Source organism: Fusarium falciforme, chromosome 10 (genome assembly GCF_026873545.1).
Source record: "Fusarium falciforme chromosome 10, complete sequence".
Lineage (NCBI taxonomy): Eukaryota > Fungi > Ascomycota > Sordariomycetes > Hypocreales > Nectriaceae > Fusarium > Fusarium falciforme.
Window position 1 is genome coordinate 1,977,360 of NC_070553.1, and position 15,435 is coordinate 1,992,794.

General features: G+C 50.3%; 4 protein-coding genes and 2 pseudogenes across 6 annotated transcripts, besides 2 other annotated features; 3 read left to right on the forward strand and 3 right to left on the reverse strand.

Annotated features, from left to right (window-relative positions):
- Window positions 1-2,950: 2,950 nt before the first annotated feature.
- NCS54_01251700 lies at window positions 2,951-4,112 on the reverse strand (annotated as a pseudogene). The gene is made up of 2 exons: window positions 3,714-4,112; window positions 2,951-3,649 (listed from the first exon to the last, which is right to left on the reverse strand).
- Window positions 2,951-4,112: a sequence feature.
- Window positions 4,113-5,614: 1,502 nt separating this feature from the next.
- Window positions 5,615-6,307, forward strand: NCS54_01251800 (annotated as a pseudogene). The gene is made up of 3 exons: window positions 5,615-5,810; window positions 5,883-6,106; window positions 6,158-6,307.
- Window positions 5,615-6,307: a sequence feature.
- Window positions 6,308-6,507: 200 nt separating this feature from the next.
- Window positions 6,508-8,369, reverse strand: NCS54_01251900 (MFS domain-containing protein; the record flags this gene model as incomplete). The annotated part of the gene is made up of 7 exons (XM_053157749.1): window positions 6,508-6,744; window positions 6,793-6,964; window positions 7,013-7,224; window positions 7,274-7,696; window positions 7,747-8,033; window positions 8,087-8,144; window positions 8,196-8,369. The coding sequence occupies 7 exons, from the start codon at window positions 8,367-8,369 to the stop codon at window positions 6,508-6,510; spliced, it is 1,563 nt and encodes a 520-aa protein (XP_053013724.1).
- Window positions 8,370-9,453: 1,084 nt separating this feature from the next.
- NCS54_01252000 (Zn(2)-C6 fungal-type domain-containing protein) lies at window positions 9,454-11,676 on the forward strand (the record flags this gene model as incomplete). Its single annotated transcript, XM_053157750.1, has 4 exons — window positions 9,454-9,702; window positions 9,768-10,132; window positions 10,179-11,137; window positions 11,186-11,676. Exons 1-4 carry the CDS (start codon window positions 9,538-9,540, stop codon window positions 11,674-11,676), a joined length of 1,980 nt encoding a protein of 659 aa, XP_053013725.1. The 5' UTR covers window positions 9,454-9,537.
- Window positions 11,677-12,139: 463 nt separating this feature from the next.
- NCS54_01252100 (Hypothetical protein) lies at window positions 12,140-13,288 on the forward strand (the record flags this gene model as incomplete). The annotated part of the gene is made up of 6 exons (XM_053157751.1): window positions 12,140-12,217; window positions 12,294-12,479; window positions 12,525-12,690; window positions 12,747-12,767; window positions 12,821-12,947; window positions 13,003-13,288. The coding sequence occupies 6 exons, from the start codon at window positions 12,140-12,142 to the stop codon at window positions 13,286-13,288; spliced, it is 864 nt and encodes a 287-aa protein (XP_053013726.1).
- A 184-nt stretch (window positions 13,289-13,472) lies between these two features.
- Window positions 13,473-15,283, reverse strand: NCS54_01252200 (Na-H-Exchanger domain-containing protein; the record flags this gene model as incomplete). The annotated part of the gene is made up of 3 exons (XM_053157752.1): window positions 13,473-14,129; window positions 14,177-14,994; window positions 15,043-15,283. 3 exons carry the CDS (start codon window positions 15,281-15,283, stop codon window positions 13,473-13,475), a joined length of 1,716 nt encoding a protein of 571 aa, XP_053013727.1.
- Between the last annotated feature and the right edge of the window lie 152 nt (window positions 15,284-15,435).

Genomic DNA, 15,435 nt, shown 5'->3' on the forward strand with positions numbered 1-15,435 from the left:
AGTCCTTGGCCTGGGCGCTGTAGGTAGGCTTCAGCTCAACAGACGGATCGGGAAAATAGGACAGCACCTAAGGTCGCGAAGTGCTAAAATAGCATGGAGATGAGAATAAGCAAAGGCCGCGGACACCGTGGACCTACGGTAGCATCATGAGTCTATATACGTTCGACATTTGCTTTTTTCTTTGGTCCTTCATTCTTGCGCGGCCGCTCTGGCTCATGCGATATAATACAATCACGTGCCAAAAGTCTGGAATGGCCTCACGGCAACCCCGCTTTTTGCGAAAGTGACTGAACAATCACTCAATCTTTAACCTCCAGATATCAGGCAAAAATGGCACCTGAAGATCGCTCTTTTGGTACTGAAATAAGCAGAAATCGCGTTTCTAACCATGAATTTACTCCCGAGCAAAGAGCAGCGATGATGGCCGAGCTACGGGCCGGCAAATCTCAGAGCTAAGTTGCGCGCAATTTTGGCACCTCGCAAGGCACGGTCTCAAAGACCAAGAGACGATAGGAAAACCACTAAGACCTACGATCAAGGCCCCGAAAAGGGCGTCCAAAGAAACTCTCAGCTTTGCAGATTGTGAGGATCAATTCATATATTAACCGGCATCGCGATCTCATATGGCAAGACGTCTTAATTAAGCTAGACTTAGATATCTCTATTCGCACCTTAAAGCGCCGTCTTCATAGCCATTAGCGCCGCAAATAGCGGTCAAGAAGACGGATCTTTCTATTAGAAGAAGACGCAAAAGAGAGGCTTAAACACTGCCAATTTTAGGTACATCATCTTAACGATTATATCAAGGTTTAAGGCGTCAAAGATAGAGTCTTTTTCCCTTCCTAATATCCCTCGCAGATCTGCTTCACCGACGAAGTCACAGTTCAAAACGCGCCCAATAACCCTAACGGCTAGGTCTTTCGACGGCCTGATGAGAAGTATAGGAAGGATTTAGTAAATATACAGTCTCATAGAAAGCCTTATCAGTCGATTATAATATAGGGAGGCATCGCCGGGGCCAAGAGGATACATATCATCGCTATGACGAGAGATCAACTGGCCAAGAGGAAGGGATATTCATCTTAGAGCTATAGAAAGGCGCTAACAGAAGGTCTCCTTCCTTTCCTCGACGAATTCGAGCTTTTCCAGCAAGACAACGCCCATATTCACATAGCCAAGGGGTCAATAGACTAGCTGCTTTTACATGGGATCCGGCCCATCCACTGGCCGGCACACTCGCCGGATTTAAACCCGATTGAACATATCTAGAAGGCATTAAAGGCCAAGCTGCGAAGGTTATACCCTCAATTTATCAGATTACAAAGTAGCAAGGCCGATAGGAAGTTACTAATTAAATGGATCCAAGAAGCGTGGGAGGCCTTGCCTGACCATCTAATTTTAAAGCTAACGACTTCGGCCCGCAACAGGCTGCGAGCCTGCATCCGGGCGCACGGATGGTATACTAAATATTAATCTACGGAATCAGGGCTTCAAAATGGTATAGCTTTTATCTCAATCTGATTTCTATTTATTGCGTAAATGCGGTGTGAAGATGAAGGTTGAAAATGAGGTGTGTAAGTGGTGGGTGGGGCCATTCCAGACTTTTGGCCTTTAATTTTATCTGTCAATAGGAGGAGTCGAATTGGCTCTGATGGAAACACTTGGGGTGTCGGGCTGCTCATCGCCAACGCCTGGTGGAGGATTGTCCTCTGCGTCGTCGGCCAATTCAGCTCCGTAGACATCAGGGTACTTGTTAAAGCACTCTTGCATTGCCCTGGCGTCACATCAGTCGCGGGAACGTACATGTGTATATTTTGGTGGTCGACGTACTTGAACTGGTTGATGCAGTTCATTCCTTTGGGCTCATTGGTCGAGAGCGTGAATAAGCTGAATGCGCTCTTGAACTTCTCTACATATGGGCCGTGGGCCATTCCTCCAAGACAAGAGCAGTCCCAGTTGAACTCGCCCGTCTCGGGGTTGAACGCACCCTACTGACTTTTGTCCTCGGGGACGGACGGACGCATCATTGGTAGCCATGTCACTACGGGCGGCGCCCGATTGGGGCTTGCGGGTCTCGGTAGATTCGAGGTACTTCTCATAGTTTGTCTCGGTGTTGGCTTGGATATGCCTTTTCTTCTCGGTAACGGGGTTTTTGGCAGGGAGGTCGTCGTGCGGGTGGGTGGGAGTCGGTACTATCCAACAGTCAACAATGGCTCCATCAACGTACACCACCAGCAAGCACGTACAGGCAGCCTCTGCAAATACAGGGCTGGTATTGAAGTAGTAGAGAGTGCCAACGGCAAGACTAAGCTGCACTGCTGAGCTCTTCCATGATCGAGTGGGCCTTCGCCGAGTTGCTGTCGATGTGAATCCTCAAGGGGCGACAAAGCGCAAGTTCGTAACTAGAGGGCGCGAGGCTGAGCGGACTGCTGTTAGATACATTTTGAGATGAGAGGTATTGAAAACACACCAGAGAAAGCCATGGACAGGCCCCGAGGTAAAATATGAATGGCAAGTTGGTGGAACAGATGCCCTCGGACTGGGACCGGGTGGTTGGAAATGCCGGCCCCGAGATTTCGGATCAAACAAAGAAGATGCAGTTCCTAGATTCGGCCGAAGAGTTCTGTAAAGTATCGCCTTGGGCATGGCGTTGCCCCTGAGAGTGACATCCCGACTCTTGTCATGGATTTGTTCAGGGGAAAAGTCGGCGAACTTGGCATTAAGAAGCAAGTTTTAAGACGGAGCTTTTGTGCTCGGGGCATAACGGTAGCACATTAATGTAAAGAAAAAAAGAGCGAAAGCCTCCTTTTTGCAACAAAGTGTTGCCAGGGAGAGGCTTTATCGTTGCCCTTGAATTCTAAACTCGCACAACGAGCAACATTGACATCTATTCTTTTCATATTCTGCTATGACGCGGTGCATCTAATGTCAGGCACGCTTACTTCATACTCTTATATATACACCTCGCTGCTTTGAGAATCCACCAGCCTGTAGATTTCAACGTATAACAAAGGATCCTGTAGGTCAACAACAATGCCTTGTTCAGAAGGTACACGCCACCGATAACCCCCACGGTGCCTAGAACAAACCAGATCAACGGCTTGTTTGCGAGCCACTTTAGTACACGGGCATCTGTTCTGTACCAAGTGGCTGTTTGGAGGTCTGTGATGTAGGGTTTGAGATTGGTCGAGCTGATGACCTGCACTGTGGGTGACGGCCGCGATGGCTCTCCGTACAGGTAGGCCGCTGTAGCTAGGGAGATGAAGAGCGGTCCTGTTGAGAACATAATCGCAGCGTATGGTAGCAGCCATGCCCAGAATCGCGTTATTCGATGATGGAACGGCAGTCGAGAGATGGCTGATGCAAAGGCAGGGTGCCTTGCGGATGATATCATTATATCGTTGGTGATGCCGGTAGGAAGGGTGGCTTCGAAGAGGGAATTATGCTTCAGCTCGGTTTCGATTTGGTCGATCGGGAAGGGCTGGTGGCAGACAGTGTCCATGTCGAGGTAAATGCCGCCATAGTGATGGAGAACAAAGTATCGTATGGCATCGGCACGTTGGATAGGGAATGGGTAGGTGTCCCAAGTTTCTAGAAACCAAGGGTACTCGGACGACAGAAACTCACGAGCTCGCTTGTCGGTCCAAAGCTGGAATTCAAGTTAGAAGCCGATTTATTTTCACAGGGGGTTGGTCGTGGGCTGTCAAACGTACCTTGTACTCGAAGTCCGAGTACGCTTTGAGACAACTCTGCTGTGACTCGGCCCACATCTCTGGGATCGTCTCGTTCTTGCATGTCTGGTGCAGAATTCGTGGTATCTGCCTTGATGAATGAACATGCTTCGGTTGATCCTGGAGAGTGACATTGACGTGGGCACTAAACATCTCCTTGTTATGACGCAGCAGGGAGAAGAGATCTCGTAGGGAATAGAGCAAGAGACCAAACAGTGCCAAGTCCACTAGAATGAGGCATGTTGTTGTCCATCCCGGTTTTGTGAATCTTGGACGCTTGGTTGGCCACTGTCCAAGACACCCACGTTCCGGTTCTTGGAGTTGGCTTTCTTGGTCTTCTAGTTTTTGATAACCGGCAAAGCGGCCGAAGCAAGGTCTCATTGTGGCTTATCGATCGATCACGATGAGGAAAGATGGTGGTGTTTGGAGAACTTCACGTTGCAGCCCGAATGTACGAGCTAATAGGTTATATAAAATCACTCATCATGAAGCCCAAGTCCGACGGACAACCTCGAAATTACTCTCTGCCCCTGATCCCTAGATAATTTTCGTATCCCTCCTTCGTCCAAAAGTTCCTGAGGAATTCTGCGGGCGAGAAGGACCGCAGAGAGGCCCGATAGTGGCTAGTTTCTGGCCGTGATGGAGGCATTTCTGCTCATCTGGTATACGGGACGCGTAAACTGAGGCGGTGGTGATGGGCTCAAACTTAAGCTGCGGAAAGTTAATACGATGATGGTTGGTCATTTAGCGAAAAAGGGTGTCTGTGCCTCTCGCAATGCATGCCGAAACCCGCGGCCCCATGGGTGAATCTGGCGTTACCTCCTCAAAAAGGCGGTTGGGGACCGCTTGATTTTAATGCTTCTGCCTAGTGAGTACTTACGCGTCTATGCTCCTGGAGGATCAAAAATGGATATTGACGATCGAGACTTCCGGGCTGAAGCGTGGGATGTTGAGAGGCATTGCAAATTATCTTCGACGTAAATTGATTGGTTGCATCGTCAAAGTGAGTGGACACCTACCAAATATAGTTACCTTCCCACCATTGGATCCACTGACGAGGAAGAAACTGACCAATTGTAGCTAGTTTTTCCACCTCATGCTGCACCTCGACTCTTACAGTACTCCGTACCTTACTCCGTACCATGATCCGTAGGAAGTTGTTGTTATCTGATATATTCAACCGGTCAAACTTGATTCCACTTTTGTTAATGGAGGGTAGACTACGTAATTATGCGTTGGCTACTTGCGTGGCCTCAAGATGAGAGGGGATCGATTGGCACATATTTGACTCGGCCTGCTAACTATAGGTAGTTAGCTTTTCCACCTTGTCTGCAGACCCTTCCTGCTCCTCCTCCTTGAGCTTGGATGCGGCATCACTTGATCATCAACAGGGATATCATCCATTTCGGCATATCGCCGAGATTTGTTCCGAATGTCTCGCTCTCGCGGAGGTTGCTTGAATTGTCGACAACGCCCCTCTTGTGCAGCATGCAACCGTTGACACGTCCAATGTTGGGGCTACTCGACCGAATACTGTTGGATTAACCATGCTGCCGTGCCCAACGGTCCTCGATATGCTGTGTCTACTGCAGTGTGCGACTACAGTCACACACACCTTGCAACCTTCAGCCTAGTATGGCATTCACTGCGCCTCCACCAACGTACGATTCTCGAAGAACGCAGCCCCTGTTTAGAAATTGTAGGCAGCAAGATAACCCGCCCCTTCGTTTCATTGACCCAACACTGATTTGTCTGCCAGTCCTTCACTCTGGGCTGAGGCTGTTCCACAAGACCCAACCCAATACCTGGATTCAGCCCTCCTTGTCGACATGTCCCCTCGCACGATTGGCCTCAGAGTCTACTGACCAAAACCTTCACCCAGGCATCACGTCAACTCCTCTTTGATCTACCTGACTTTCAACTCGCAGCCGTGGCTATCTACCGCGGACAAGGTTCGCTTGTTGGAGTGGAAGATTCGGCTAGATCTTGTGCAGTATACCGCTCGGGGCTATCCTACCATTTCATTGGAAAGCATTGAGCCTTATGTCCCCAAGCAGCCGTCCGATGAATCTGTTAGAGGTGAGTAAAAAATCAATATGAAGACTTCTAAATTGCTCTGTATCTAGTGTGGCATCTGACTTCCAATCTTAGAAATCGGCATGAGGGTCTACGACTTTGGGGATGACGGCCATGCAATCAAACAAGCACGGGCTACGGCTGTATGCCACGAGCTGATGGAGGAGTACAAGGACAAGTCATGGGCAGTCTTGAAGGACGAGTCGGTTTGGAACAAGATTCAACACATGGTGGCTGATGCTGTCGAAGGACCTGGCGTGTTATACGTCCGTTCCACTGGCTTTGATGAGGCCTGGAAGGTAAATATTCCTGGGCTCCAACCTATGTACGTATGTTGACATTAATGCAAGGATGTCCCTGGCCAAGACTCACCGAAGAGATCTCCTACCCTTCTGTGCGCTCTACAGACTGGAAGTGGTAGCTCACCAGAAGCTCTTAAAACCATACTCTCAGTAGTTTCAACTATTAGCCTAGAGTTTCCTTTGATACTAACTCGGTGACGGAATTGTATCATAAAGTTGATGCTCTTCAGTCATAGGGGAATATCGAAATAAGCCCATAGCGTTGAGTCAATATGGTATCTTGGAGACGACGGTGATATTATATTTGTGACTGCAATCTAGCATATCCTTATTACTAACACACGTAATTGGTATTTAACCTATACTCTTACGTGAGACCAATATCTGAGAAGCTCAAACTAATGCATATATCTCCAGGTCAACGCCTTGTCGCCCTTGGCCGAGAGTTCCTCAGGAGAGTATTGATTGTGTTCGCCTCGAGCCATCTTTCGCTCACGGCTCTTGTTGATGCGATCGTAGCCCACGATGAGGATCAGAGCGGCAATGATACCAGCGCTGATGAAACCAAGTTCCAAGCCGTGTCCAAGAATGTAGCGAGGACCATCCTTTTGTCGGTAAAAGTTTGCAGCCATGGCCTATAGAAGGTTAGTGGTTGAAATATTGTTGTTCGCGTGTAAACTTACGCCTCCGAGGTTGCCGACTCCGATTTGAATAGCCATACCAACGCTTCGCTTGTAACTTCCTGCAAGGTTGTTGGCCAGCCAGGTGATGACACCTGGGAAAGCTGGGTAGATGGCACAGGCCGCGATAAAGACACCGCCGTAGACGACCTTGGGGTTGCTGGTAGAAATACACCTGAGAAAGTGTCAGCTCTGGGCTTTGAATGTTCAGGGGAAAACTCACATTGAGAAGCCGACAATCATGATGCAGAGGAACACGACGATGAATGGGCTTCGCTTTCCGACTCGGTCTGATGTCCAAGCGACGATGACGGCAAGGATTGCGGCCGTGATGTAGATGGGAACAGTCATGAGTTGAGAGTGGCTCGAGGTGTAGCCGAGGTTGCGAATGATCGTTGGGAGGAAAAGGCTGATGCCGTAGAGAGGGCACACAATCTGAAACTAGTTAGTTTAACCCATTATCAAAGGTAGAGCTGCCACTTACGCCCCAGTAGACAAAGATGTTGACCCAGATCTGCCAATCCTTGAAAGCACTCCAGACATACTCCCACCTAAACTCATCCGTCTGAGCAACCCGCGTGTGAGTACCCTCCTCCTCGCTCGTAGCCTGTCTCTGACCCTGATACTTGAGCCGGAAGACGACAAAGGCACGCTCCTCCTCGGTCAGGAATTTCGCAGTCTCGGGAAAATCGTAGAGGGCGTAAAAGGCCCAGAGGGCGACGAGGACGGTGACCATGCCCTCGAGGATAAAGATCCAGCGCCAGCCTTCGAGGCCGCCGACGCCGTCCATCTTGGCGATCGCAAAGGCGAGGAGACCGCTGAAGGCGCCGGCGATGGAGGCAGCTGAGAAGAAGAGGGCTTGGCGGAATTGGATCTCGTGTCGGCAGTACCACATGGTGAGATAGTACTATAGAGAAATTAGCGGCTAAGATGGAGATGAGGAAGATGCAAACTTACTGCGACTCCAGGGAACAGACCAGCCTCTGTCAGTCCGAGAAAGATGCGAGCGACGAGAAGACCGTGGTAATTCTTGACGATACCCATAAGTGTCATCACAACGCCCCAAGCCACCATGATGGTGGGTAGCCAAACGCTGGGACGGAGCTTCTTGAGGAGGAGGTTCGAGGGCACTTCGAAGGCGGCGTAGGTGAAGAAGAAGACTGTGAGGCACCAGTTGTACTGGTCGGGCGTCATGTTGAGGTCCTCCTGAAGGCCTTCGATCTTGGCATTTCCAATGTTTCCACCTGAGAGAGTGCGTTTTAGTGGTGAGTTGCGGTGGTGTTGAGGGTCGACTTACGGTCGAGAAATGAGAGGAGGTAGAGAAGCGCAAGCATGGGGATCAACCGCATATCCATCTGCAGACAAAAGTTAGTAGCTTGTTGTTTAACATGAGGGAAGAGACAGACCTTGCGAAGAATCTTCTTCTCATCAAGGTGCGAGAAGGAACCGAGCGTCGTGCCAGGTGCAGTAGCGAGAGCGTCGATATTGTCGACTTCGCCCTTTCGCGGATGGTCAGAGCTGTTACCCATCTCGGCCTCGACAACGTCTGCCTTTTCGTTGGGGGGAGTGTAAGAAGCCATGATGGCAGCAAAAGAAGTCAAACGTCTTCTGTCAGGATGAGATCTGGCTGTAGAGATACTGGATCTTGAATCCTTTCGAAGATGGGATCAGGGTCTTAAGTACATCTTGAATCATACCCATGTCTTGTTTTTTCCCCATGTTTTTTTTTCCCCGCAGCCCTTGTCAACGTTTGTGCTGATCCGAGTTGATGAACAAGCGTAAGCGGCTTGAGTATCCACTGACTCGGCAAATGGAGCGGACAAGTTTGTGTTTTGCGGGGGAAGACCAGGGGACGCTTGTCTCGAACAAGAAACTCGAACAAGCGAGTTGGCGATCTTTGTCTGTGGGGATCGGATCCGAGATGAGGTTGTGCGAGTCAGGCGTGGGTGCATCGTCTTGTCGCTTGTGTCAAGGGCTGCAAGGTTGGTTCGATGATGGCTTCACGTTGCATGGGAAGTGGGTTAGTTGATCCTTCGACAAGTTGACTGTTGAGCTGGCGTTTATTGAGATGACTGGAGATCTGTTTACTATTGATCTCTTTACAATTATCTATTCTGAAAAAGCGATATAGTAGATTCTGACGAGAAACAAAGCCAAAGACCTGGCAACTCCCCAAATTGCGTCATGGACAAACAAAGGCTTTGTCTGTGAGGGCTTGCCACAACCTTGAACTGGCGAGTCACGCCTCGGTTCCGATGATCCCTGCTGGCACATGGCGGCCGCACGCTGGCAAAAACCGCTACGGAGTGCTCCGTAGTTAGTCTCAGAACCGGTTCCGGGCTTAAAATTGGAGTTTCTCTCTCTGGAGAAGCGTCCTTTACCTCTCACCTGTGTGGCGTCGTCTAAACAATCCCCAAGATCAAGGAAACGGGCCGTCAAAGCGAAAACCTTTGGCTGGAGGTCAGCCATCAGCTGGGAGACGCTACTGCAAAGGAGGTCATGAACTGATGGATGCATCTTTGCTGTCCCCGGGACAAGATTACCCCGGTCTTTTTCATTACCCCAGAAAGGGGATCTGCATTACCCCGCATCTTGGATTCTCATATCTTTACAAGAGAGAGGCCCGGTTCCGTTTCTCTCTGCTGTCTCATCCCCACATGAATCCTTGAGCCTGAGATTGGCCTCGCAGCAACATCCCTTCGGATCCGTCTCTCGCAGCCCCCTGTTGAAGCTCGAGTGGATCCGATCATGCCAGGCGGCCTCGTCACGCGCCGCACCCAGTTCTCCAGCTGCGACGAGTGTCGCCGATCGCGCGTTGCCTGCGACGCGGCCCAGAGCCGCAACGCCGCCGCTGGAGAAGCGCCCGCCTCTTGCACGCGCTGCCGCAACCGCCACAAATCATGTACCTTCAAGGTAACTTGCCTATGCAGCGAGAGCTTAAATCACCACGTGAGAGCATGTGCTTACCCCCGGGATAGTGGATCCAAGATGCCAAAGCGAGCGGCGGCGGCAGCTCTAGTGGAGCGAAGCGCAAGGGACGTCGCAGGATTGCATCTCACCCCTCAAGTGACACGTCGTCGACCCAGGATAGCAGAGCTTCCGCGGGTAATGAGGGGTTTGCCCTCGGCTCTGAGCGCGGTGCTCACCGGGAGAGCCTGACAACCTCGGTGTTTTCGACTGGATCGACTCCCTTTGTTGTACCCTCGCCGACATATTCGACTATTACGGCGCAAAACACGGGCCTTCTTAGTGATGCCGACTCTAAGTGGTTGGAGACCTTGTATAGGGAAGGCTTTGAAGCTGTGTTTGGGTCATGGATGGGGAGATATAGCTGCCCTTTCTTGTGAGTGGTCTCGCCTCGGCTCTGAGTATAGTGTTGACAGTCTCAGGTTTGGGCATAACCTCGCCGACAAGTATGTCAGCATCTCGGATCTATGCTGCCATCTCGATGGATGCATGACTGATGCCGCCGCAAAAAACGGGCAGTCACCAGGGAGAGGGAGCCAGAGGTGTTGCTTGATAGAGCAATCACTTCAGAGCACCATTGCCTCATTCTCTGCACGATGGCTACCCATTAGCTCTCGAACCGCACTTTCAGACAATGATTACCGTGTACTTGTTCAAGCTCTCTGGCGGCATGCACGAAGAGACATGCTTAGAATCATCAACAGACCTTCCTATCGATCTATGCTATCGCTGCTTCTGTTTGCCCTGACTCCGATTCCAGACGGAATCTCGGAGGAGGAAGAGGCTGATGGCATTTCGGGACAAGCTTGTGTTCACACAGCTTTGCAGCAGATCCAAACTCTGAGGGCTCGACAGAAGAATCTTCAGTTCAGTGGTTCCAAGGTCTCGCCATCACTCAAGTCACAAGGTATGGTCACAACACCAGAGTCGATCGAGACATCAGGCTTCATCAATGCCGAGAGCACTGCATACTGGGCTGCCTTGACGTTTGATACCTCGGCTTCCTTGACACTCAACTGTCGCCCACTGCTTTCTTCAGGCTTATTTGGATTCGAGTCTGAACTGCCGTGGCGGCTAGTCAGAACCTGTGCCAAAATGTTTGACGAGACTGCGCAGCATTGGAGTCGAGGAAGTTCTGATATGACGGACGAAAGGGCGAACCAAATCATCGCTGCCGCAGCATCTTGGAAGTTGTTGGGATGGAAGTTGACTGCCATCTTTAAAGAGGCTCTCCGAGATGGGCATGATGAGTCTGAAGTTCGCAAGGCCTACCTGGCTGTGGTGGACTCCATCAAGCAGTTTGGTACAGTCTATCGCCCGATGCTTGATGAGTGTCACAAGCGGATGCAGTTTCTGGGGCAGCAAACGAAGCTCCGATGGTGTAAGTGTCTTTGGCTTCCAAAAGTAGTGCATCTGTTGACTTGAACAGTTTCTCTCATGCTCCACTATCATCTTAGCATCCTGATGCTCGTCGATGTGATTGAGGTCACAGATCGTCATGACCTACTGGCTGATATAGCAGACATCAGCACAGACGCCGAGAACACTGTCATGAATACTCTGGCCTTTGGTCTGCACAACACTTTTACACTGAGGCGGCCACCGGACCCGGATACCCTTGGCCAAGAGGGAGCTCGCGAGGCAACCTTTACGGTTCCGATCGTGTCCATAGACCCCTATCCGCACCATGCTGTTGCGGGTGTGCAGCTTCTACGGAAGGCTATTGACAGAGACTTTGGGGTTGGCAAGATAACGGATGAAACGTATCAAAGCTTGCTATCCACGCTGGAGCGAACGCTGAAGCATCTTCCGCAGAGCTCCAAGTCTGTGCAAGCTGCTATTGCCAAGTTCTCTTTGGGAGCACAGGATGAAGCTGACGTGGAGAGGCGTTATTCGGCTGTGATTTTGGGTGTGCAATGAGTTGTAAGATACTGTAGTTTGCCACAAGCTAAGAACAATCTGCAAGGAGGATCAACAAGGTTATGGTTGCCACATGTTGCATTGCATCCTGATCCGAAAGCTCCAGGTGCATGTGTCTCTGAAACCAGACATCGGGGATGATGATATCATTTCAATATTGCCGTTCCGCTGTGCGGAAAGCCCTAACTAGTCCCCTCCCAAAGGAGCAAATGCTCTGCAGATTGGCCTGCAATCCTGATTGACCAAGCAAATCTCGGATCCGATGATGCTCGCACTTTGAGTGGAGATGTTTGCCACTGCGGGTCGACACATCTAGATCGGATCCGACTTGGACTATAATATTGAATGGTAACCACTTGCGGAGTTTTTTGCTTTCTTTGGACAAGTATCTCGGTTTCTTTTGTCTTCATTCTCACTTCCTATCTATCTTGAGTTTGATTATAACCTCACATTCACTGACAACATGGTTCTCTCGGTAACACCAAAGACCTCGGTCACTCTGATCGGGGCGGGCACCCAGGGCAGGCGTCTTGCATTCATGGTATGAATATCACACTCAAAGTCTTTCTAAAACTGCAGGAAATTTTCCTGAAATATTGCTAACGAGATCTCTGCAGTGGTCAAGTCGAGGAAACGACGTTCACCTCGTTGATGGCCAAGAAAGTCAGCTCAAGGCCAGCCAGAAAGCCATCGACGGCTTCCGAAAAGACGCTGGAAAGAAAAATGGTCAATGGGGAAGGATCATCACACACTCACCAGAAACACTACGAGAAGCACTCAAAACAGCATGGCTTGTTGTGGAGGTGAGACAACCGCCCTGGGGACCGATAGCTGAGCTGACTTGACAGTGTGTACCTGAGCAACTTACCCTCAAGCAGAAAGTGATCGTGGAGCTGGATTCTCTGGCAGGAGAGGACACTATAATTGCTTCAAACTCTAGCAGTTACTCTTGTTCCGAGATCCTGAAGGGGATCACCCTGAAGAACGAACGCCGCTTTCTGAGCGCCCACTCTTGTAAGCGTCCACATGTCTAGTGAGTGTGAGATTGCTAACTATGGAAATCTGTAAAGATTGGCCTCCTGAGACTCCAGGTGAGAAATTTGATCTTTCCCTTGAATGCCAACTTTGATTAACACGCTTACAGAGATTGAAATCATGGGTCATGAAACTACCAATCCCGCTTACATCCCCCTGATGATGGAGCAATGCAAGGCACATGGTTTTTCTCCCTTCGAAGTCAAGAGCCCATCCATGGGCTATATCTACAACCGGTAAGCTGAAACACAGCATTTTCCAAATGTATATAGACTGACCTTTTTGTCGTAGTATTTGGGCGGCCATCAAGAGGGAAGCCCTACTCGCGGCATCAGAAGGTGTTGCAACTCCAGAAGAAATCGACGCCATGTTCAAGGGGGTTCTCAAGACGCCAAAGGGTCCATTCGAGCAGATGGACGTGGTTGGCCTGGATGTGGTTCTGGATATCGAGCAGCACTATGCTGATGCCCGGGGAGACATTCCTAGCGCACCTCGTGAGTATCTTCAAACGTTCCTCCAGAACGGCCATCTGGGGGTAAAAAGCGGTCGCGGTTTCTATGATTACGGGTCATCTTAGAGGAGTTTGGTATTGAAAGGGAGATATTGGTAGAGCTATTCAGGCGTTGAGGGTCTCTTGTTAGGTGGCCACGTTTTGCAGGTCATGGAAGGCTTAAACATCTATATGAGTAGAATAGATGGGGTTTTCTCAACAAGGGACATCTATCTGTTTTCCTTCATGCTTGTGATGTGCATACAAACATCTAGCTCACTCCCCAGGCCCCAAGAACATTCCGCTTACCCTCGCCTCTTTTCTTCAAACTTCCAGCCTCCAACTGCTTCACTCTATTCACGAGAAGCCCAACGCAGATAGGTCCAATGACTGTGCAGAGAGAGATGGCCCAAGTCACGATAAGGAACAGCTCTGAGGGCTGACCATTTGGCGGGCGGCCAAATACCCCTTTGCTCTCTGCCAGTGCAGCAATCAGAAATCCAATCTCTCCTCGAGCAACCATGCCGAGACCGACGATGCATGCTGGATACAGAGACACTGCCTTTTCAGGCTTCGGTGTTGAATTGCGAAGTTCAGGAGAAACGGGACGCGCACTTGTATCGCCCAGTGCTCCCAGAGGCACGGCCTCTCGCTCCTCTGTCGGATCCGATGTCGTTGCTCTATCCTGACGGGCTAAGTCGGGGTCTGCGCACTGTGCTCCAGGGACAAGGGGCTTTGGATTTTGCTTGCACATGACGGCAAGCCTCTGCGCGATCTTTTGGAAGGGTCGGAGGGGGTTTGCAAAGGAAACCAACCAGATGCCACAGGCTAGCTTGCTAATAGTCATGAGAATTGTGTATATGATACCTCGCCACGCTATAGGCCCGGAAAACAGTCTAGTGATGGGGACAGAAAAGCCGATGGATGCCTGTGCTGGTTAGCAGTTGTCCTCGAAGTTGGTCTTTAAGTACACACAAAGAAGAAAGGCTTCAAGATATGCTCGACGGCAGTCTTGTAGTAGCGCTCATAGACGTCCATGCCGGATCCGCCGCCCATCGCTAGGGGTAAGCTTGTTTGCTCCGAGATTGCGGGGGCCGCTTGATCCGTGGTGGTATTATCACTGCTCTGATTTCTCTCTTCTGTGATCTCAGCTCCGGGAGAAGTGCTTGGTACTCGTTCTGGAACGTGAAGAACCTCAGAGTCCCACCAACTAATGGTTGCACCAGCGATGTATGCCGCTAGGAGGCTCGAGGTGCCTGCAAAGGTGGCACCCACGACAAGACCAAGAAGGAGGGCTGTGTGGATGACAAAGGCAGTCTGTCTCAGCCTGAGTAGCTGGGCTACCTTTCCAGAGGGGTGTGCCTCACGGAAAGTGTTGAGCTTGGCAGTGACAGACATCACCACGAATCTGCCAAGGAGGGGCATAAGAGCCGCAAAGGCGAGGGATACCATGACGGGTCTGACAACAGTGATGGCATCAAACGAGTCTCCTCCCAGATTCGAAATGACCTGAACCATAATGAGACCTACCACATCATCCATCATGGCGGCACTTGTCAAGACGACGCCAAGCCTTGTTGTTGAGAGGCCACTGGTGCCTAGGATGGTGAATGTGGTGCCCAGGCTTGTTGAGCAGAGAGCAGCGCCTGCAGCAAAAGCCTGCAGTAGAGATGCATTGAACATGGACTTTAAAGCGAAGGATAAACCGATGGGTAAAAGAATACCGGTTATGGCAACGCCAGAGGAGAGACCAATATTGGCCTTTAGTGATTTGAACGAGGTTGCTAAACCACCTACTCAGCGTTAGCAGACAAGCCGTAAATTCATTGCCTAGCTCCTACCCTCATAGACGATAAGAATAAGTCCAAGATATCCCAGCTGCATGACAGCATCCTCGACTTCACGAGAGAGCCATTTCGCACCAGGAGTACCCCAAGCAATGCCAAGAGCAACCTGACCGATAAGGCCACAGTACGCGATCTTGTCTAGGCCATAGTTGAGCAAGTTCAACAACAGAAGAAATCCAGAAAGTATGGAGATAACGGTGATGGAAGGTTCGTGATATGAGAGCGAAGACTCCATCGTGATGGTGCGAAAAGTCGGAGTTTTGGGATCGACAGTCGCGTGAAGGGAAAAAAGCGTCATTTCGGATTCTGGATTCTCCGCTCCGTCTGGGCAGTTTTGGGTGCCTGACCTAACAAATCATCAAGGACGGGATGTGACAATCGTTTTTT